This window comes from Lontra canadensis, unplaced genomic scaffold (assembly GCF_010015895.1).
Source record: "Lontra canadensis isolate GAN:19392208 unplaced genomic scaffold, GSC_riverotter_1.0 scaffold55, whole genome shotgun sequence".
Lineage (NCBI taxonomy): Eukaryota > Metazoa > Chordata > Mammalia > Carnivora > Mustelidae > Lontra > Lontra canadensis.
Genome location: NW_022631049.1, coordinates 1082193 through 1105876, shown reverse-complemented (window position 1 = coordinate 1105876; position 23684 = coordinate 1082193). Strand labels below are relative to the sequence as shown.

General features: G+C 41.6%; 1 protein-coding gene across 2 annotated transcripts in view; it reads right to left on the bottom strand.

Moving 5' to 3' along the window:
• ZFYVE26 (zinc finger FYVE-type containing 26) overlaps positions 1-21862 on the bottom strand; it is a 62195-nt gene extending 40333 nt beyond the window's left edge. For both annotated transcript variants that reach the window (XM_032875123.1, XM_032875124.1), the window contains exons 1-14: positions 21793-21862; positions 21024-21300; positions 19498-19576; positions 15251-15340; positions 13080-13590; positions 12561-12691; positions 11800-11964; positions 11568-11656; positions 10486-10649; positions 5800-6003; positions 3284-3895; positions 2959-3045; positions 2050-2118; positions 1181-1332 (exon numbers count right to left, since the gene is read on the bottom strand). In XM_032875123.1, coding sequence (XP_032731014.1) covers positions 1181-1332; positions 2050-2118; positions 2959-3045; positions 3284-3895; positions 5800-6003; positions 10486-10649; positions 11568-11656; positions 11800-11964; positions 12561-12691; positions 13080-13590; positions 15251-15340; positions 19498-19576; positions 21024-21217 — 2547 coding nt within the window. In that variant the 5' untranslated portion in view covers positions 21218-21300; positions 21793-21862. The remainder of the gene's footprint in view (positions 1-1180; positions 1333-2049; positions 2119-2958; positions 3046-3283; positions 3896-5799; positions 6004-10485; positions 10650-11567; positions 11657-11799; positions 11965-12560; positions 12692-13079; positions 13591-15250; positions 15341-19497; positions 19577-21023; positions 21301-21792) is intronic.
• Between the last annotated feature and the right edge of the window lie 1822 nt (positions 21863-23684).

Sequence of the window (23684 nt, the reverse complement as noted above, 5' to 3'; positions counted from 1 at the left end):
TAGGAATAAAGCCTTGGAGGGGGTAAGGGTGTTGGGGGGGGAGGGTCCCAGCTGAATTCCTCTCTGAATTTGGGTGTAAAAAGGTTGGCAAGGGTTCTGTTCTCCCACAGAGGTTCAGAATTATTATCATTTAAGTCTGGGATCTAAAATGATTAGAGGAAGTTGAACAAAGATTCTTCCACCACCTAGATTTCTCCATTTATTTCTCAACAACTGAATGCGAATGAAAGAAATATTCTGACCTATTTGTTAAGGGATCAGCACAAGTGTAATAAAAATATCCAGAGAGTTTTAAAAACCAGAAGAGTAGGTTTTTATGCCATTAAATTTAAGCAATTCTTAGTAGAGGATTCTTGTATCTCTTACAGCTTGTACATAAACCTCTTAACATTTCCATGAGGTAGGACAAGCAGATATTACATGTAACTCCAATTTTCAAATAAGGATATGCAATTTCTGAGAGTGTAAGAGTCTTTCTGACTTTTATTCCTTGTGCTTTTTCCTATAGAACACGATGAACATTCTAGTTTGGTAGTTCCCTATACTTGTATAGAATTAGCATTTTAGTTATTATTAAAAATTGTCTGCATCTGAGCCTTGGTAGCTCAGTTGTTAAGTGTCTGCCTTTGGCTCAGGTCATGATACCAGGGTCCTGGGATCCAGTCCTCTATCGGCCTCCCTGCTCAACGGAAAGCCTACTTCTTTCTCTGCCTCTGCCCCTGCTGGTGTTCCCTCTCTTGCTGTGTCTTTCTCTTTAAATAAATAAATAAAATCTTAAAAAAAAAATTGCATCATTATTTTTAACTATATAAAAACACCTATGTGTTTCCAGAAGGAGTACAAGGAAAGACACAAAAATATTTCACTATTTTGAAGTGATGAAATTGTGGCTAAATATTTTATCTTGTTGAAACACTTTCTGTTAAGAAACGATTCAATAGCTTAAATCTCCAGGATTAATCTTGAAATCCACAATGCTAAGGGCCTTGAACATGGAAACTCCCCTGTTGCTCCTGTTGGATTTGGTCCATCAGGTGCTCCTGAGGCTCTGGTTGCACATGCACCTAGCTTTACATGAGGCCCAGTGGGGCCTGGACAGCCATGGGCTGCCTTAGTTTTCCTTCCTAGGACAAGGTATGGCCTGGGCGGCTAACACCCGCTACACAGGTGCTCCCCTTACCTGGTGGGCTTCGGCAAAGTTCCCCCGGAGGATGCAGGATGCCAGCAGTGACTCGGGTGGGGAGAACATCATGGGGATGAATGAACTTTGAGACTGGGGCTGTAACCGGCCATCCAATTCATTCCTTCCAGACACAGCGTTCAGACTTCCCTCTGTTGGCACACAAGAATGTGAGGGCCAGGGAAGCAACAGAAACTGAGGAAAAACTTGACTGCTGGCACCTCCCATTAAATGCTTATCTTTAAGGTCCTTCTCTAAAAGTTCTGTAAGTGGGGCTTAATTCTTCCTCAGTTGAAGAGCAAACCTATGCTAGTATCTTTGAATACAAGACATAAGTACCATTTTTGGGTTAGTCATCTGTTTCTCTCTGCTGATGGGTGACTCCATGATGGTTAGACAGCCCTTCCCCCTTTCCTTGCTGAAATCTGCTTGGCCATCTACAGAACCAACCTTCTTCTTCTTCTTTTTTTTTTTTCTTCAAATTGAGATATAATTGACATGTAACATTGTAATAGTTTTAGGTGAACAACAAAATGATTTATGTATATATTATGAAATGGTCAACCCATTAAGTTTAGTTAACATCCATCATTCATCACACCGAGTTACAATTTTTTTCCTTGTGATAATTTTTAAGACCTATTCTCTTAGCCACTTTCAAATATACAATAGAGTCGTGTTAACTATAGTTACCACACTGTGTATTATAGCCCCAGGACTTATTTATAACTGGAAGTTTATATCTCTTAGAACCAACCTTCTTGAATGCAGGCATAAACTGTTCAGTCCAGGATTTTATACTGTGATGAAGGGCAACTCTCTATCAGGGAAAACTGCTTGAAGTTGGCAAATGTTTGGGACCCCCATACCTGAAGTACTTGTGCTCAGCTCACTACTTGTACTTTCCAGGGATGGATTGGAACTTCTGTCCCGGCCATCTAAAGGTATTAGGAAGAAAAGAGAGAACCAACCCTCAGCTCCTTACAGTGCACGAGCTGGGGAGGGAAGAGGTAGTGGTGGTGCTGAAGGGGTAGTGGCAGAGGGAGAGGGAGAGAGAGAATCTGAAGCAGGCTCCAGGCCAAACACAGAGCCTGACTTGGGGCTCTACCTCAGGACCCTGAGATCATGACCTGAGCTGAAATCAAAAGTTGGATGCTTAACTGACTGAGCCACTCAGGCATCCTGGTCCACCTCCTTTTAAAGGCAATTTGGTAATATCCATATAACTTTGACCTTGCTATTTCTACTGTAGGGGCTTATTCACACAGACACATATGTATGTATGTATGTATACACAGAGATATATGTAAAAGGTTGTTTACTATAGCCTTGTTACTAATAGTAAAAAACAGAAACAATTTAAATGTGCACAAATGTATACAAAAAGGTATACATAGCACTGAAATGCTAAGCAGGCCTTAAATTACAAGGAGAAAAAAGTAAGTTCTCAATATGTAGCATGATACATCTGTTGTATATATAAAAGAATGTAAGTGAAAAAAGAAAAGCACAGTTGCCAATACATACAGTAAATACAGTAAATACAGTATGATGCATCTGTATGCATAAAATCCAACATACGGTTATATGTCATGAAAATTTCTGGAAAGAAACTATTAGCAAGGTTACCTTAGGGGAGTGGGACTGGGATAATCTTAGATCCCTTATTCTTTGTTTGGACCATGTGATTTATTTTAAAGAATCCTAGACAAGTGGCAGCACACCACTTGGCCTGGCACATTGGAATGAGGACTGGGGAGAACTCTTCAGAAGGTTACCTGGCCGGCTCCTTCTGGTCCGACGCCCCCGGCGGAGACTTGGATGCCCTGTGGCTATGGGCCGGTATCTTCGGGAAGGCTGCTCCTCTGAAACGGCAAACTCTGGGTCATATGGGAGTGTTCAGTTTTGATTTGACCCACCTCCTGGGAGGACAGGTAGGGGGAGATCTGGACTGGCCCCAGGAGACGGGTTTCACTGGTTGCTATGGTGATAATGCCCTGAGTTAAGGTGTGACTCCCATATTACAACTCACTCTCCCACATTCCTGGGATTTTTTTCCCCTCCTCACTTTTGGGACCCACTGGCTCTCTGGTCTCCTCTCACCTGAGTTCTGGTTGCTTGTTACCACCTTGTATCTCCACTGGGCCTCCGAGAGAACCTTGGAAAACCGCTGCAGGCGGCTCTGCAGGCCATCTCTGTTTCCAGAGCAGCTCTGGCCTTCTAGCAGCTTTGGCTTCTCTGGGGGACTGTGGCTGCTAAGTTTATCCAGCTGCTCCTGTAGAAGCCTGAGGAAGGCCCCTATTGCAAATTCATCAGCCAGGAACCCGCTGATACCACTAGTAAAGTGCTTTAGGTCCAAAAAGCTGTGCCCATGGGGCCCTGGGGAACTGTCTTTTGGCTCTGTCTTCGGACAGCTTGGGATTGTATTAGCAAGGCTCCTGGGGACTCCCTGGCAACTCCGTTCTGACTTCCTCTCGGGTTCTGCTGTGTGCTGAGGGCTCTCTGATGGTGACCTCAAATCCAACAGACCCTTCCCTTCAATGTCATCATCCTCAGCATAGTCCTCGGGTAGGTGAGGCTCTGGGTGAAGCTCGGCAGAGGTGATGAGGAGCAATGAGAAGATGTTTTCTAGAAGTTCCAGGCACAAGGCGTTGGGAATACAGCACAGATACTGTTGACATCTGGCTAGGTATGTTGAGAAGAGATCTGAAGCACCTAGAGAAGCACGTATAAGAGAAGAGGCCAGAGAAAGAGAAGAGAGAAAATGTAAACATTAGAAATACTACTTGGCAGGGGTGCCTGGGTGGCTCAGTGGGTTGGAGTCCCTGCCTTCAGATCGGGTCGTGATCCCAGGGTCCTGGGATCGAGCCCCGCATCGGGCTCTCTGCTCGGCAGGGAGCCTGCTTCCCCCTCTCTCTGCCTGCCTCTCTGCCTACCTGTGATCTCTCTCTGTCAAATAAATAAATAAAATCTTAAAAAAAAACAAAAAAAGAAATACTACTTGGCAGACTCAAACATTCTCACTTTTTAAGTCATTTATTTTTTAATGACTATGAGAAGCAGTTATAGGGAGAAGAACAAGAGACTATTCAGCCATATCTTTGCATGATTTACAGATTTTGCTACCCTAATCAAGGGTACAGCTCACTGAACACTCATTATTTTGTTTCTGCTTTTAAATATTATTCCTCATCATCATAGGGGAAGAGGAAAAAAATAAAACAAGAAAAATCAGAGAGGGAGACAAACTGTAAGAGACTTTTTTTTTTTTTTTAAAGATTTTATTTATTTATCTGACGGAGATCACAAGTAGGCAGAGAGGCAGGCAGAGGGGGGGGCGGTAAGCAGGCTCCCCACAGAGCAGAGAGCCCGATGTGGGGCTCGATCCCAGGACCCTGGGACCATAACCCAAGCTGAAGGCAGAGGCCCCAACACACTGAGCCACCCAGGTGCCCCAAGACTCTTAATCATAGTAAACAAACAGGGTTGCTGGAGAGGGACGGGCTAACTGGGTGATGGACATTACAGAGGGCACGTGAGGTAATGAGCGCTGGGTGTTATATTAGACTGATGAATCATTCTGAAACCAATACATTATATGTCAATTAACTGAATTTAAATTAAAAAAAGAGAAAATAAAAAAAATGTTTAAAAAACAAAACAGCAAAAAAAATATTATTCCTCATCTCCAACAAGCACTTCGTATTTCAGTTCCTGGAATGAAGGCAGCACAGAGATGCCTTATTCCTCAATTCTATTTTCATTCACTGTTACACTAAAGGGGATCATGAGCTACCTAGATCTTTCAAGAAATACTCACTAGTCAGAAATGACCATGCTCACTGGTGAAGGTCTGTCTATTCCAAAGCCACACGGGAGATAATGGAACCCCAGTCACAGAAGGCAAGTTAAGGAATTACAAACTATTAAGAAAAAAGGAAGAGGGGGGCTCCTGGGTGGCTCAGTCAGTTAAATGTCTGCCTTCATCTCAAGTCATGGTCCCGGGGTCCTGAGATCAAGCCCCACATTGGCTCTCTGCTCAGAGGAGAGCCTGCTTCTCTCTCCCTCTGCCTGCCACTCTGCCTGCTTGTGCTCTCTCTCAAATAAATAAATAAAATCTTAAAAAAAAAAAACAAAGAAAGAGGATAAAACATGAGGTTCTTTCATAATGGAGGCTGTAACCCAGAACATTGACTTAGAGACCCACCTTAAAAAAAAAAAATAGAACAGAAAAATAATTGAGAGTGTGCTCCATTTGGAAAGGTAAGTATTGTTTCTTAAAACTCAGTTTGTATATCTCTTACACAAACATATATATCTCACAAATTATATACCTAAGTGTAAACAGGAGTGTGATGTGAAATGCTATTTTCACTAAGGGTTATAGTAAAAAAAAAAAAAAAAAGCATTTGGAAAATACTGCACTAAGTGATCAGACTCCTGTTAGAACTTAGGTACTGTCTCTTCCACGTCCTTCTGATTCATGGAGTCTGACAAATGGATGAAATTATTCCTGGACATAAAAAAACCAAGGCCACCTCCCAATGCCACGAAGAACTCTCTGGGAAAGGCTGTTGCCGGCTTATGTCAGGGATGGGATGGCAGGGAGAAGTCTGTACCTGGGGAGGAGAGAGAATCATTTTCTGGCTCTGCAGCCATGGCCGGGTCCTCTGAAGGACTGTCTCTGCATTCCCGGCACTGGGAGTGCTGGTGTGAGTTCACACAGAGGGCATAGATGGCATACTTCATGGCACAGAAGCTCTGGTAGAGCGTCAGGTTCGGACACCGGCTCAGGTGCTCAGGGACTGGGGCTCCAGCTGAATCTGAATGGTAGAGACATGGGCAGAACTTCAGAGTTGGGTCTCTCAAGCAGGGGTGTAGGACGGCTGAGGCAAAGACACACTGCTCTTCTGGCTCAGACTTCTCACTCTTTCTCCTTGCTGTCAGTTTGACCTGCGCCCCGTCTGGACCCTTTCTTCCACTCAATGTCAACGTGCAGCCCCTTTGTTTCTCTTTCCCACCTGCCTCCGTTCTACATGGCTGTTCACTACGGCCCTCATGGCTATTTAACAAGTCTCTGCCTCATATTTCTTAAAATATCCGTTTTCCTTTTTTAAGAAAATTAAAATGTCAAGTTAATATTTAGTCCACCTAGTGCCACATTATGTAGGAGACAAGGTTTAAAATGCATTTAGACTGAATAATGAGAGCAAAGGCAACAAAAAGTTGCCTTTGTTAGAAATATTTGTTAGGAACAAATATTTAATATTTAAGAAAGCACTGAAGCAGACATCAAGGGAAAAAACACAAACTCAGTTGAAATGCCTTGTACTTGTTTAATAATTTTTCATAAAAAAAATTTTTTTTTGATTATCAGGAGAAAGGGGGGGCACCATAATTTTTAAAGGGTCTCTAACATTTTAATCTGACCCTAATTCCTTCCATAGGAAAATATAACCTGCTTAAGCCATCTATATACTGCTTATAAGAGACTCACTTCAGACCTAAAGACACCTGCATATTGAAAATGAAGAAATGGAAAAACATTTACCTTCCAAATAAAGTGAAAAGAAAGCTGGGGTAGCAATATTTATAGTAGATGAAACAGACTTTAAAACAAAGACTGTAATAAGAGACAAAGAAGGGCACTGCATAATGATATAGGGAACAACCCAACAAGAGAATATAATAATTGTAAATATTTATGCACCCAAAACAGGAGGGCCTAAATACATAAAGCAACTATTAACAGACATAAAGGAAGAAACTGACAATATTACAATAATAGTAGGGGATTTTAACACCTCACTTTTATCAATGGATAGATCATTGGACACAAACAAGGCAACAGTGGATCAGAATGGACACACTGGAGCCGATGGATCTAACAGATGTATTTAGATACATACTCTTTTCAAGTACACATGGAAAATTCTCCAGAATAAATTACACGTTATGCCACCAAACAAGTTTCAATAAATTAAAAAATACTGAAATCACATCATGCCTCTTTTCTGACCACAATTGTATGAAACCAGAAATCAATTACAAGAGAAAGTCTGGAAAGAATACAAATACAGAAATACATGGAGGGTAAGTAACATTCTACTAAGCAATGAATGGGTCAACCAAGAAATTAAAGAGGAAATAATATATGGAGACAAATGAAAATGAAAACACAATAGTCCAAAACTTTTGGGATGCAGAAAAACCCGTTTTAAGAGGGAAGATTACACTAATACAGGCCTATCTCAAGAAACAAGAAAGATCTCAAATAAACAACCTTATACTTAAAGGAGTTAGAAAAAAAGAACAAAGCCCAAAGCCAATAGAAGGAAGAAAATAATAAAGATTAAAGCAGAAATAAATGAAACAGAGACTTACAAAAAACAATAGAACAGATCAATGAAACCAGGAGCTGGTGCTTTGAAAAGATCAACAAAATTGATAAAACTTTAGCTGGACTCATAGAGAGAGAGAGAGAGAGAGAGAGTGAGTGTATTCAAATAATAAAACCAGAAATGTAAGAAAATAACTGACACCACAGAAATACAAAGGATTATGAGAGAATAATATGAAAAATTATATGCCAACAAACTGGAAAACCTAGAAGAAATGGATAAATTCTTAGAAACATACAATTTTCCAAAACCAAATCAGGGAGAAACAGAAAATTTGAACAGACTCACTACTAGCAATAGAATTGAATTAGTAATCGTAAAACAAAAGTCCAGGACCAGAGGGCTTCCTAGGTGAATTCTGCCAAACATTTAAAGAAGAGTTAATAATACCTATTTCTTCTCAAGCTATTCCAAAAAATAGAAAATGAAGGAAAGCCTCCAAATTCATTTGATGAGGCCAGCATTACCCTGGTACCAAAACCAGATAAAGATACCACAAAAAAGAAAATTATAGGCCAGTATCTCTGCTGAACACAGATGCAACAATCCTCAAGAAAATAGCAAACTGAGGGGCACCTGAGTGGCTCAGTCTGTTAAGTGTCTGCCTTCAGCTCAGTTCACGATCTCAGGGTCCTGGGAAAGAGCCTCACACTGGGCTCTCTGCTCAGTGGGGCGTCTGCTTCTGCCTCTTACTCTCCCTCTGCTCTCTCTCTTTCTGTCTTAAATAAATAAATAAAACCTTTAAAAAAATAGCGATTTGAATAAAATAATACATTAAAAAATGTATTCAGCATGATCAAGGGGGATTTATTCCAGGGATGCAAGTGTGATTCAATACTCACAAATCAATCAATGTGATACACCACATTAACAAGAGAAAGGATAAAAACCATATTATCATCTCAACAGATATAAAAAAGCATTTGACAAAGTAAAAGATCCACTTACGATAAAAACTCAACAAAGTTTAGAGAGAGCATACCTCAACATAATAAAGTCCATATATGAAAAACCCACAGCTAACATCATACTCAATGGTGGAAACCTGAAAGCTGTTACTCTAAGATCAGGAACAAGACAAAGATGTCCACTCTCGCCACTTTTATTCAACATAGTACTGGAAGTCCGAGCCGCAGCAATCATACAAGGAAAAAAAAAGGTATCCAAGTTGGTAAGGAAAAAGTAAAACTTTCATTATCTGCAGATGACATGATACTATATATAGAAAACCGTAAAGATTCCACCAAAAAACTACTAGACCCGATAAATAATTCAGTAAAGTTCATGATACAAAATTAATATACAGAAATCTGTTGGGCTATAAAAGAAGGACAACTGGGGCACCTGGGTGGCTCAGTTGTTAAGTGTCTGCCTTTGGCCTTTGGCTCAGGTCATGATTCCAGGGTCCGGGCATCGAGCCCCGCATTGGACTCCTTGCTCAGAGGGAAGCCTGCTTCTCTCTCTCCCACTCCCCCTGCTTGTGTTCCCTCTCTCACTGTGCCTCTCTGTCAAATAAATAAAAAAAATCTTGAAAAAAAAAAAAAAAAGGACAACTTGCTTAAAAAAAGAAAAAAGCACTAAATGTAACAAAGCAAAAAAGAAGAAAAGAAATATTATCCATGATCCTGCCAACTAAATACAATCATTGTTACATTCTGGTTTAATGTCTTTGATAGTTTGGCATGTAAGTATGTACTTAAGTTGAGTGTTTAATGACATTTTATATACTATTTAATTTTCCTATTTCCTAAGTATTTTTTACAGTACAAGCATTTAATTATATTTCTTCATGGACTAAATTTCTGATGGCTGCATACAGTTCTACTGAATAAATCCCTTCCCTAGGGATTCCTTTCGGGCAGGGCATGCAGTGGTTAGGCATGCTTTGCTACTATGAAGTTGCAATAAACTCGTTTATGTATGAACTTCCTTGTGATTAATTTTAGAAAGTAACCTCAGCTTTACCAAGGTTAAGGTAATATGAAAAACTAGACCAATACTGTTCTATGCCTTGGCCTCTGCATAGTAGGACATGCAAGCACCTGCATGACCTTGAGAGTGAGTGACTCCTTAAATTTTGTACCCCAGATGCCTCTCTTGCGTTACCTTAATCCCAGCACTATTATTGCTCTTCTTCTGTCTTTCCCAACTTCAAGTTCCATGTGTGTCCTGGTGAGTCACCAGGGATCTGATTTAAAATACTTCTCTGGAAGCCTTTTGTACTTGTATGTAAAAAACAGAGAGTTCTAGTTCCTTTAGATCTGGTAAACAAATTGCCTACTTCTCCAGAAAAAAATGTAAAATATAGTAATAATGGTTTTCCAATTAGTAGCAGATTCTTTTAAAACATAAATCAAAACAGTATCTAGGTTGAGAGCAAAAAGAGCTTGTTAATGAGGAGCTGAGTTTTAAGCAGAGATCTGAGGTTAAAACGCTTTGTTGTTTTAGGCAAGTCTTCTAAACTTCTTTATCTGTTTAACAGATTATGAAGGAGAGATGGGAGGGAAAGAAAGCACAGAATTTGCCAGGAAGAAGCTTATGAAGCATGGAAAGACTCACCAAGAACTTTCATAAATACTGCCCATGACAATGCTGCAAATTTAGAGAGCAGGTCCTAATTCTGCTTCATTGGGATAAAGGTACTTGAGTGGTTCCTAAGAAAATTCCAGGAGGACAAAGGTTCCTGTGGGCCTGTTCTCATAGGATTCCCCATACCTCACCAAGAAAGGAGAGGAGTGTCCCTACAACCCATAATCTGATTGGGACAAATAGTGCCAAACTAGTGGGCACCTGCTGGACCACCCACCTTGACAGATCAAATTTACATAAATCTTGTGCTGAAAGAAACTGGTGCAGGATTGTCCTAAGAGGGAAGCCTGCCCAAGTTATTCCTCACCAACTCACCATGTTCTTGCTGGGGGTCCTTGGCTGGCACCTTCTGTAAGAGCTTAAGAACATCCTCCTCCCTGAGGGCTGGAAGATTGGTAAGATGATGGAGAGAGTAGAGCACAGAGTGGCTGTCTCCACCATATAAATGACTCAAGAGATCTCTCTTTGGTATGGGGTTGCTGAAGGGCAAAATTGAGAGGTTGGAAGAAAGTCAGTTTATATCTAACTCTGAGAAACCCATCTTAGTTCCCTCTTGTTCTTTCTCTGGCCCATGACACCACAGGTTTCACTTCCCTCAACACTAACTTCTAGTTGGTTTGGGATGGAGCAGAGCATTCATTTACCATTAGGAAAGTACATCAAATCAGCTCTACTTGTCTAGAAAAGACCTAGAAAGGGCCCACAGATTAGGCTTTCCAATTTTCACGTTCTTCCTGGCTAACAGCTGACTTAAGGTTCTCTGATTGCTTTGAGTAACCCACCCCACTCCCCCTCTGCCCATTGTACTTCAGGAAGTGCTGGTGAAGTGGGTGAAGAACAAAACACGAACCCGGATCTGGGGAAGACCTCAGGCTAAGTCATCGGGGAAGCACAGCCTTATATACAGGCAAGAGGCAGGTGTTGCATAAACCTATGATCCAGGATAACACGTGCCTAATAACAGGGACCACACTTATTAGCTGTGTCACTTTAGGCATGTGATTTGACTCCTCTGGGCTTAAGTTGCCCCACCTTTACAATGAGGACAATATCGGCCTCTATCTCACAGAATTGCTGTGAGGCTAAAGTGAAATTACCCACTGAAAGGGCTCAGAGCTATGTCTGGCATACAGAAAGTTGTTCAGGAAATGTGAGCTTTTGTTCCATTTATCACTGTCATCCTCAAATTATCCTCTAGTTATAACTTTATAGCTATGGTAAAGATAATCATTATTTATATTCCTCTCCTGGTTTAATAGCTGGGATGATTATTAGTTGCAGGTCAATGCTGTCGACTCAAACATCTATGTGGAAGGCGGCCTGAAATGGTACACGCGCGGAGCATGGGGTCTAGTGTGCCCAGTGGTAGGAAGGCAGCTGGCCGCACAGGACTGTACCTGCTCTGCTGTACACACCACTCCAGGACCTCCAGGTGAGCCCACAGACCATCACAGGCATCCCTGAGGAGCTTGTCACAGCCCTGGTCCTGTGTTGATATGGAAGAAAGAGATGCGGACTGAAGCACCTGGTGTCAGACAGTGAGTGACTTCAGGACCCTGCATTCTGCCTCACTTTGAGACCCCACAGCCCTCACTTCCAGAGCAGCTTGCGTGGCAGAGGGAGAGTTACCTGGGTCCTGTGGAGTGTCTGGAGCAGCCTCTTTGCTGATGCTAGGCTCTGGCAGTGCGTCCAGCCCAGGAGCACGAGCAGTCGACTGAGAGGCCTGAATTCTCTGTCTAGTAGGCGGCCAAGACTTGGGAAGTCTTCCTCTTTCAGCAGCGCTAGTGCCGTCACCTGTAAGCCAACGGAGGTTGCTGTAGACAGTTATGTGGCCCTGCTGCTTGTTAGGGTAGGAAACTTTTTAGTAAAATAGGGAGATGTGGGACAAGGACAGGAGTCTCCAGGTGAGTACAAAATGTCCACAGAAAGTCTAGACTGTAAGTTTTCCAAAGGCAGGGACTGACTTCTGTTGTAACCCCAGCTCTGAGCACAGTACATGGCACACAGGATGAGGTTAAGAAACATCTGTCAAATTAAAGCTCAGTTGTGGTTTGGATGGAGGTCAGAGTCACTAAAGTCCCCCGTTGGCTCGGCAACATATTGCTGTCACTGTCTTTTCTTCCTCATACCGTCCAGAAAGCTTATATGTATCTAACATCTTAGATCTTGTCAAAGGGCGTATATAAAATGACTGCAGTTCTAATTTTGAATGATACTGGTTCTCACAGCCTTTTTTCCCCTTGGACTGTGGGATGGAGACACCAAATGATTCACTGCTAATTAGACTGCTTTGTGTTGGATAAATGAGCCAGAGAGAAATGAGAAATGAAAAAGCCTATAGGACAATCCCTGGGTACTTCTGTGATGGGGAACGAATAAGTTCGATTTACCAGGATCTGCTCGAGGAAATGCTTGCTGTTGCTCAGGCAGTAGAAATAGGCTGATTTCCAAGCCTGGGCTGGGTCAGGATTGGAGAACAGGGCCAGCATTGCCTGCTCAGGATCTAGATGATCGGGGGAGACTACAAAATCAAACCAGACAAGGTTACTGGGGAATAGGAAGATATTTTCTAAGCTAAAGCCCATTCAAAAAACCAACAGATGTGAGAGTTCATTTTTTTAAAAAGTTAAACCAGGTTTTCTACACTTCTATGTTAAAGGCACTTTTACTTCTCTCAAGAGCTTCTGAAAAGCTCTTTCCAGCTATTGCTATTACTTTATTATTTTTTTCCATCATTCCATCTTGGGACTACAAAATCTGTATTTCCACAAAAGAAAACCTTACCATTTATGCTTAGCCTCTCCCCTAGATTTCCTGAGCAACTTGGAAGGCAACAGCCTAGAGGAAATTCAGAGGTTGGATACAGTGGAGTTACAAGCATGCAAGGAGAAGCGGCAAAGGGAACACACCTTTTCCCGAGGGTACAGCCTTCACTGGCTTTTCTGTGGCCTTCTCTGCATAGGTATGGCCATATAAGGAGACCAGGCTCCGTCCAGCCTTGTGTAGCAGGCAGTTGAGGACCTGCTCCTCCTGCAGGGGACTCCCTCCAGCCCTGCAGGCCTCCAGTAGTTCCTCACACAGGAGACGCAGCTCAACCCCGAGCGGCTCTGCAGGGCAACGCAGACTCCGCAGGGCTCCGTAGATGGCATCTACTATGCCAGCGGACCCAGTGGTGGGGCCCTGCACAGCTCCAAGTGCCCTTCGAATGAGGTCCACCAGTGCCTTCTGCAGAGTGCCAGTGCCATCGTCCTCATGAAGCAGGAGCTCCAGCAGGGTCTGGGCTGCCTGGGGAGCCTGCCTCAGAAGATCCCAGAGCACAGAGACAGCTTCTGAGCTGAGCCGAGGGCTCCAGCTCTCCTGCCTCTGATTTCCGTCAAGCACAGGGCCTCCTGTATCTTGTGCTAAGGCTTCGTAGAACTCCTGAGTAGATGATAAAGCAAAGCATGGTGAGCATGTCTAGGATGTTATCACTTATATGCTTGATGTTTTCCTCTTTTCAGTATAAATATGAGTGTGTCTGTAACAGCAGCAGTAGCAAACACATTATAGTAGTTACTTCGTGCTAAGCCCTTTACACAGAAAAATCAAATTAACCTTAAGAGGAAGACACTACTATTATCCTCATTTTACAAATGGAGAGATGGAGGCAAAGAGAGAACTCAACTGCCAAAGGGCTTCATTCTCAAGCTAGGCCCCTCTCACCACCTCCAAAATGTGCACTGTGGATCTAAAGCAGGGGCTGTAAATTCATAGTCCAAGCAGATAACAACTGGACATAAGACATGATGCCCACTCCCATGGCATTTAAATTCAACTTGTAAGAGAATATTACACACCAGTTTTTAACCTCTGCTCCAAATCCTAGCCACCCTTTGAGATATAACCTATTCCTCACCCTTTAAAACCTTCCCAATACCTCCAACCCACAGGACTCTCCCTCTTTATTGGGCTTTGAAAGTACTCAAAATTAGTACCATCTGGTTTAATCCATAATTGTGGCGTGTGTGTACTGGTCTTTTCTCCCTTACTAGATGGCAAACCTTTGAAGGCAAGAACCCCTATAGCCTATAATTTGTTTGTACAGCTGGAACAGAGGGAGAACAGAGGATGGGTTAGTAGGTGCTTTTCCATGATTTAGCATCATGCCTATGGACAGCGCTCGGGGGTGCTTCTTCATTAACTGCCTCCAAGATCGTCACAGGGCCACGAGTCCTTGGCCTAATAAACGAAAAGTCCCTATCTTTTCTTTCTTTTTTTTTTTTTTTTTAAAGATTTTGTTTATTTATTTGTTAGAGAGAGAGAGAGACAGAGGACAGGCAGACAGAGTGGCAGGCAGAAGCAGAGGGAGAAGCAGGCTCCCTGACGAGCAAGAAGCCCGATGCAGGACTCGATCCCAGGATGCCGGGATCATGACCTGAGCCGAAGGCAGCTGCTTAACCAACTGAGCCACCCAGGCGTCCCGAAAAGTCCCTATCTTAAATCCTATTGTTAGTGCGTCTTTAATAGCTGGTGGCCTAGAGAGAGAGAGAGAGAGAGAGAGAGAGAGAGAGAGATCAGAAGTAGGCAGAGAGGCAGGCAGAGAGAGCGGGGGCGGGGGGGAAGCAGGCTCCCTGCTGAGCAGAGAGCCCGATGTGGGGCTCGATCCCAGGACCCTGAGATCATGGCCTGAGCCAAAGGCACAGGCTTAACCCACTGAGCCACCCAGGTGCCCCCAGATTCAAGGATTATTAATGTACTTGTTAGAGAAGAGGTATTCAACAAATAGCATTTCCTTTCTCCCTTTATATTCTCTATGATATAGTGGTGAAAAATTCAAACACCAAGCTTAAATCTAAGTTAGATCTTCCTTTTATGTGGAATGAAAAAAAAACCTTTAATCCCCTTATACTTAGTACTTCTAGACAATCCAACTCTAAAGAATTCTAAAATCAGGTAAGTTCATTATAATTCTGAACTCTCCTCAAAGGGACCTCTACCTAGCCTGGTCTTGTCTGAGAACACAGCCAACAACATGGGGACAAGTTGAGCTGGTTTGAGTGACTGTAACTCTGGGGTAGATGGCTTCCAAGCCCTCTCTCACCTTGAGGATGTTCTCTGGAATGTCACGTTGGAGATTTTCTGATAATAACAGAAACTCAAGCTTTCTCCGGAAAACACTTGGGAGTAATTTCTAGAAGGATCATAAGAAGGAAGCATAGTGATTAGACATATGCTTTAGTTAACAAATAGTAAGAAAATATTTCTCTCCAGTTAGTTTCATTTCTGCTGTTTCTCTAAAATAAAGTACTTTTAACCACTAAATTTCTGGATATGTTTGAGATATTTTCTTCTTTTTTTTAAAGGATTTAATTATTTGAAAAAGACAGAGTGCATGCAAGGGGGAGGAGGGGCAGAGGGAGAGAATCTTCAGACACCCTGCTGAGCTCACAACCTAATGTGGGGCTTGATCTCATGACCCATGAAATCATGACCTGAGCTGAAACCAAGAGTTGCGGATGCTGAGCTGACTGCATCACCCAGGCTCCCTGAGATACTTTTCTATATAATTAAAAACAGCTAAACTTGGATGCATATCTCTCTTAAATACTGACTTTTAAATCTCATGCTGAGCAGCCTCAAACTCCAAGGTTTGCTCACATCATGTGACTTCTGTCACATGAAGTCTTTTCCTAAGAATCTCCCCTGCAGTCTCCGCACACCCAGCTATGAGTAAGCCTGGAAGGGTATGGCCCACTTTATCCTCTTTTGGTCCAAACCCTGGCTTTTGGTATTCATTATAAGTTGGAAAACAAAAGAGGAAGGGATCTAATAGTTATTATGTGCTAGATACTGTATGTCCTATTTTCACACATTAAAAAAATTTTCATTTATTTCTAAATCAAAGAAACCTGTGACTTGAGCATATATTTTCCTAAAGATGAAATGGTTAGGAAGTATTTTTTAAAAATATTTTATCTATTTATTTGGCAGAGAGAGAGATCACAAGTAGGCAGAGAGGCAGGCAGAGAGAGAGAGGGAAGCAGGCTCCCTGCTGAGCAGAGAGCCCGATGAGGGGCTCAATCTCAGGACCTCGAGACCATGACCTGAGCTGAAGGCAGAAGCTTAACTCACTGAGCCACCCAGGCACCCTAGGAAGTATTTTTGAATTATTTCAAGCATGAAAAAGAAAAAGTGACCTCATCAAATATTTAATGAGATATGCCATCAGAGAAGACTGAAAAAAGGAAAGAGTGAGCCCCTGGCTCTTCCTGGACAGGCTTGTTTCAAAATAACTTGCCTTTACTGGGTTTTTAAAACTAAAATTATAGTTTCCCCATCTCCAGACACAAATACAAATAAGAGTACAATCTAGGACTAATCCTAACAAACACTGCTTTATTTTTTTTATTTCTTGATTTTTTTAAGTATGGAGCTTAGTGCGGGGCTTGAACTCATGACCCTGAGATCACGACCTGAGCTGAGATCAAAGTCCAATGCTTAACTGATTGAGGCATCCAGGCACCCCAACACTGCTTTAAATTAAAGACACCTGTAAATCACATGGCTCACTAAAGGTTCTGGGAGTCATATTTTTTTGAAAGGTTTCCTATCTCAAGCAAGAAGCACCTGCAAGATTGTGTGTATGTTGGGTGTGGGGGGGGGGGCGGGTTAGAACACAAGTTCACACCTTCTCTACTCATGTGCCACTTACCGTATCAGAGGCTAAGACGATCTAGTATGTTCTCCGTGCAAAATCCTATTTCTTCTTACCACATCCTTCCCTAATGCACCTATGCCATCTCAATGCTTATACAATGCTAGTGATTAGAAGTTGGTGGAGAAAATTCATGCTGGAAAGCTAAAAGTTAAGTGCTTCAATGGAGGACTAAGAGGAAGGAATAGATAAGATGTCCAGACAGTATGCCCCTGATAAAGAACAAAATCTGGTTAAGATATTAGGACTTTACTCTAGAATGCTAAAGACTCCTTAGTTTGTAATTATGTTACTGGTGAAATTCCTTTATGCATGTGCAGGGTCATAAATGACTAACATTTCTAAAGCAGGGAAGAATTTGTACTGTTTCTAAGCACAGATCTTACTATCAAAGCAAGGAATGTTCAATGCAGAAAAATTAGAATACAGAAATACGCAGGTGAAAACACACACATACAACCCCCAAATCTTGCTGCTAAAAGAGAGCTTCTATTAACACTGTGGTCTGAGGGCATCCAGATCATTTCTATTCATGCATCCCAAATGCGTAGTTCTCTAAAGTGTTTTTTCATGTAGCAGAGTATGAACAACCTTCCATGTCACCGAAAGTTCATTTACCACATAATTTTAATAGTGGCATGGTATTTTAGAAATAGATTACCGAGTCCTAAACTGTGGACATGGGAGCTGTTTCCAGTTTTCCTTTATTAGAAGCAACATGGCAGTGAACATCTTTGCAGGTAAATCTCTGCACACATGCTTCCACATGCAGAGATAAATCACTGCAAGATAAAAAGGCAGAGGGTGAAAGAGGATAAAGAAAAGGGAAACTGGAATCACTGTTTCAACTAATTGAAAAGGAAGTTTTTGGCAGAAGGTGGGAGACTGGAAAAAGAGAGGCAGCTAGCAAGTCCCCTAAAAGATGAAGGCCACTCTGGGTTAGCGACCGGCCTTGTGGAACTATTCTAAGTCCTTGTAAGAGTTGCAACCTAAGTCCCTCTAAGAGGTAAGTCTCTGAGGTCCTTGCTTAATGTTTAAAACATTCCCACAACTGTTTAAATAACTGAGGCACTGAAGCCTTAAGATTAAGTGGTCTTTGATGTTGGGAAAAACAAGAACAACTCTTGGTTTGTGCGAAAGAGCCATGGAAGTGAAATCAGTCACCTGGTCTAGTTGAGCCTCTGTACAGAAAATAAGCAACAAAGCAGCCATGACTGGGGCACCTGGGTGGCTCACTCGATCAAGCATCCAACTCTTGATTTCGGCACAGGTCATGACCTCAGGGCCTTCACGTGGAGCCTCCTTAGGATTCCTTCTCCCTCTCTCTGCCCACCCCTGCAACCCTACTGTTGTCTCTAATATGTAAATAAATCTTAAAAAAAAAAAAAAAAGGCAGCCATGAAGTAGGCAAATATCCTTCAGTGAGGGGAAAGTTCATCTGGTTTGACAAATTCCATGCTTGGACTAGAAAGATTTTTAGTCAATAACAATAGACATTTTTTCTTTTCCTCTCTGAAGATTTTAATTCAAGTTTTCCCTTTTAGATCTGAAACTAGAGCCAACTCAATCATCCTGGGGTTGGTTATTTTTAAATTTGGCTTCTCTTTCTGCCTTCTCCTGCTAGACTTTTTGTAATTTTTTTTTTTTTTTAAAGACACTGCCAAAAACCTGGATATAAGGTACATTTAGATTAGGAATTTCTGTTATTTTTTAACAGCTATGTGAAGAAGTGTCAGGCAAAACTGGAACTGGAGGCAAAATTAATTCTGATGACAGAGGGGGAGTAAAGAAAATCAGGCTGAATTATAGACATTTACAGAATAGAATTTATGGTTTCTTTAATAATGTTGAGGGGGAAAAACCTAGTAAACTAAGGACTCAAAATGAGAAGACCTTGGTTGCAGTCTTAGTTCTTCCCACTAACTTTACGGTGTGTCCCTGGGCCAGTCATCATTTCTCTTCTGGGTCAGAGGTTCCTCACCTAAATCTTAAAGTCTGAGGCTTAATACAGAATTGTGTCAGAGAAATTCCTCTAATAGATATCAACTTCTGATAATTATCACATACTTTTAAAAAGCCTTCTAAAGGCAACATTTAAAAAAAAACACTTTGTTACAAGTTTTCTTCTACTATTAATTTGCTCACCCTGTTTTTATACTTGCTAACTTTTAGTTTAATTCATGTGGATTACTAAATTATTAATCAATGAGGTTAATGTCTATAAGTATTCACTGCATTGGACTAATTAAAATGAGATTTTTGGAAGAAAAACCAGGTTTCAGCTCAGCCCATTCTCCATTACTTGTGTATTATGAGATTCATAATTTATTTAGTATCTTGTCACTTTCACTTGGTTTTGCAAAACTCTATTCAGGCACAAGACTCACAATGGTATTTAACAAAATGATATCACCTTAAATGGTATTACATTCCAATATATGTTAGTAAGGGAATGAATATATTTAGGTAGAGAGAAAGCAATAAAAATTTAAGCCATTTTCACTGTCAACACTGAGAAGGGAATATGACAAACTTCATAATAAAGGAAGTAAGGGATGAAAAGGAAATCTTTAGCCACTTCCAAGTTCTCAGCCTTGGCTTCAGGAAAATATCTGAAATATAAACCTTCTTACCTTTTCCTGGGAGAACCATTTTTCCAGTACAAGAAACCAGACCCAGGCTAATCTTTGAGGGTTCATGTCCTGTCCACATCTGAAAAATGTGAAAAGAAAGAATTTCTAAACAAAGAGTTTCTACTGACCTTTACTCTTTTGTGACCCAAGATTTGGATTTCACTGCTCAGTCTATTTTAAACCTAACCAGGCAAGAAGACATTGTCCTAATGAGAAATTTTCAATTATATGATAGATCAATAAAACTAGAACCAGAAAAGAGCCAGCAGCTTTCATTTAAAAAAAAAAAAAAGGAAAAAATTCTTACGCCTAACTCCAACTCACTATCTAGTCTTTATTATTTTTAAACAAAATAACATTCATAGAAAACTATAAAAGCAAGTCTCCATAAAGTATGTTCTTGAAAATAGAAACTGAATCAAGTAGCCTTAAAGAAAAAAAGGAAATTCATAAAAATTTATTTTTAACTCTATGCTAAAAACAGGGATATAGGAATTCATAAGGCTTTCTTTGAAGTTAGTAATTTAGACAGAAACTGGCTAGAACCCAAGTGAAAAAAAAAAAAAAGGGAAAAATGAATCACCTAAGTCTCTACTCTGTATGTGTTAGTACAGTACAACACAGCTGTCAAAAGGAAAAGTGAGGGGAGAGACTAGCTAGCACATTTAATTGTTATACTACTAGCTGTTAATAGCATTGCCAGGAAGAGCCTCACTAAAAATTTAGATAGAGAACAGTGGTGGCCAGGGTACAAAGAGGGGTCAAAATACAAAGAGGTATTCCCAGGGAGTGAGGGAATTCTTTTGTGTGATGAAGAGTTCTGTATCTTGATTTTAGTAGTAGTTACATGAGTCTGTACCTGAATAAAACTGCACAGAACTACATACATAAAAACAAATCCACGTTAAAAAAATGGTGAAGACTTAATAAGTTCTGCAGTCTAGTTAACAGAAATGTATCAATTTCAATTTCTGGATTTTGATATTGTACCATAGGTATATGAGATACCACAATTGGGGAAGCTGTGGAAAAGGTACTCTTTGTATTTTCTTTTTTTTTTTTTTTTTTTGCACTTCTTGTGAATGTAAAACTTATTTATATAACTTTTTAAATATAATATTCATATAATTATCTCAAAATAAAAACTTTAAGTGAATTGACTTCCAGTCCTTTGTTAAAGCTACAATACCTTCAATTACATAAGCAAGAAGAGAGCCTTTCTGGAGGCAAAGAAACTGCTTTTCAATGCAGTTCCACCATTTACTTTAATGATAATAATCAAGAAATGGTGGTTTCAGGCATACTTTGCTGGCCAGGCTTACATGCTGTTTAAGAGGATAACTGAAAGCCAATACTGATTAAGTACTAAACACGTATTAGAGAGGTAAATTTTCAGAGCAAGCGAAATACACTCTGCCTCTGATAATTCCTCAGAGGATAGGTGAGAGAGGCACGTTGACCAGAACCCAAATAGTGACCTTGTGTCTCCTGCCCTCAGACTGCCTGGAATAAAGAGAGATCCTTACCTCAGCCGATCTGGACACACCACCAGCGCCTGAAGTATATCTTCCACCTTTTTGGGGATATCCCCTTGTGCCTCGTGTAGCTGAGGTACACATGCCTGAGCTAGCTCCCATTCTCCTCTGCGAAGGCACTCACAGAAAAACCCAAAAAGTTGCTTCTGAGAAGCAGTTTCCTCTTTTCCAAATGGATGATGCATTTTCCCAGCACAGAGTGCAGGGAGATAAGAAGAAATAAATTACGCAGACCACATTGTCAATTTTCTCATTCGTGGAGCACCTCCTAGAAACAATACACACCACAGTGAGGAGAAACGGAAGAACTATAGTTAGACAAACTAGTAACTGCTAGCCCGGCTGGGAAAAGCGGGACTTACTTCCCTAATTATTGTTTTAAGTTTGATTTGACGTGTTACTCTTTTTGAGAAGTTCCACCTTTCCCCGAGGGGTGGATCCCATCTCTCTACATGCATCCAATATTTAATTAATCTCAATGATCGTATTAGCTCAGGGTGCAGACTCATAACCGTATTTTCATATTCCCCACTTAACTTTACGCCCATTCCGACTCCAAATCCCCAGGTGGTCGCCTCCTTAAGGATGAGAAATTCAGGAGGAACCTCCCTCCTTGGAGCTCTCTCTTTAGGCAGATGAGGGAAGATTTGGAGAAGAGTCTGTGTCAGACCTGAAGGCCCTTGGGGATTGGGGCTGAGGGATGCTCTCTTCAGGGGTCCTGGGGAGCGCCCCCGCTTTCTTTGAGGTGCCTAACACTTACCCGCTCCCGGTGCCCAAAGCAATAGAGATTCCAGCGCAGCCATGTTTGAACCGAGTCAGGTGATAGATCCCATTCGGGAGGTTGCCCGATGTCGGGGTGGGGGGGGTGGGGTGTGGGACGACTGAGAACGGCTACTCCTATTGGTCAGTGGAGGGACGATGCAAATAAGGCGCCATATTTGTTTGGGTCACGTGTCGCCACCTCTTTGGACTAGAGAAAGCTAGGACAACGAAAGAGTAAGTAAGCTACCCAGCTAACGAGGACCGTTCATCTCAGTTTTTACCAGTCCTCAGCTCAACACCTTCTGTTTTGCGTTCGTCAGAGCAGATGGCAGGAATATCAGTGTCCCTTGATTTTTTTTCTTCTTTTACTTCCTAGCATTTGAAGTCAGCTTTTATTTTTAAAAAAATTTAAAAAAGATTTTATTTATTTGACAGAGAGAGGTCAGAAGTAGGCAGAGAGGCAGGTAAGAGAGAGGGGAAGCGGGCTCCCTGCTGAGCAGAGAGCCTGATGTTGGGCTCCATCCCAGGACCCTGAGATCATGACCTGAGCCAAAGGCAGAGGCTTAACCCACTAAGTCACCCAGGCGCCCCTGAAATCAGCTTTTAATAAGTGCTAAGCTCTGACAGTGTTTTGCCAGGCCTTAGGAATACCGAGAGCAGAGAAACCTGGATCCTCCTCCATTGTTATTCTATCCAACTGGGCTCTGTTATAATCCCAGAATCCTACATCCTGAATACCCATTTTCTGCCTAATTCCATTAATTTATTTTCTCATTTGCCTGACAACTATTAATTGAACAGGGTACGAGTCCCTATTTTACAGGCTAAGTTGTGGACCCGGTCCTCAAGGAGCTCAGAGTCCAGTGAGTAGCACATGCCATTAATTAGGATACAATAGGTTAAATTATAAGACAAAGTGTGCACTGAGAGATGAGAACAAAGAATGAGCAAAAGCTTTTTTGCAAATATAATACTGCAATCTGAAACTGAGTATTAAAGCAACAGTTTACTAAGCTTCTTTATCACAGCTGCTTTTACACAGAAACTTGTTTGGTTTCTTTATGGTCTTCTTAAACTACAGACTCATGTTTCCCCATTAAGTGTTTTCAGTTTAAGCAATTTCACGCAGCATTTCCCAAACTATTTCACCACCAAAGTGTGGTGAAAATAGCAAAGCAGGTGCACCTGGGTGGCTACCCCAGTTAAGTTTCTGCTTTCTGCTCAGGTCATGATCCAGAGTCCTGGGATGGAGCCCCAGTAAGGCTCAGCGGGGAGTCTGCTTCTCCCTCTCCCTCTGCCCCTCCTCTGGCTTATATGCGCGTTCTCTCTCAAATAAATAAAATCTTTTTTAAAAAAAGATTTTATTTATTTGATAGAGATCATAAGTAGGCAGAGAGGCAGGCAGAGAGAGAGGGGGAACCAGGCTCCCTGCTGAGCAGGGAGCCGGATGTGGGGCTCAACCCCAGGACCCTGGGATCATGACGTGAGCTGAAGGCAGAGGCTTTAACCCACTGAGCCACCTAGGTACCCCTCAAATAAATAAAATCTTGAAAAGAAAAGAAAAAAGCAAACCCAAACAAACCCAAGCTCTCTTTCAAAACCTCTTCTAGGGTAGATGGGTTCTTATTCCCTGAAAATTAACATGTCTCTCTGGTCCATTACACATTTTATAAATGTAGTGACAAAACAAAGAAAAGAGACAATTCCAAGCAAGGTTTTTCCTGGCTTCGTTCAGTCCTTGCTGCTGTTCCTCTACAGGACTTTGATAACCACTTTAACTAGAAACTGACTGGAACTCATTGACTGATTGTAGTGAGAACTACAATTCCCAGCAAGCAGGGGAGCCAACCCGGTGCTCTCTCCCTACCTCTGATTGGATATTTCGCCAGA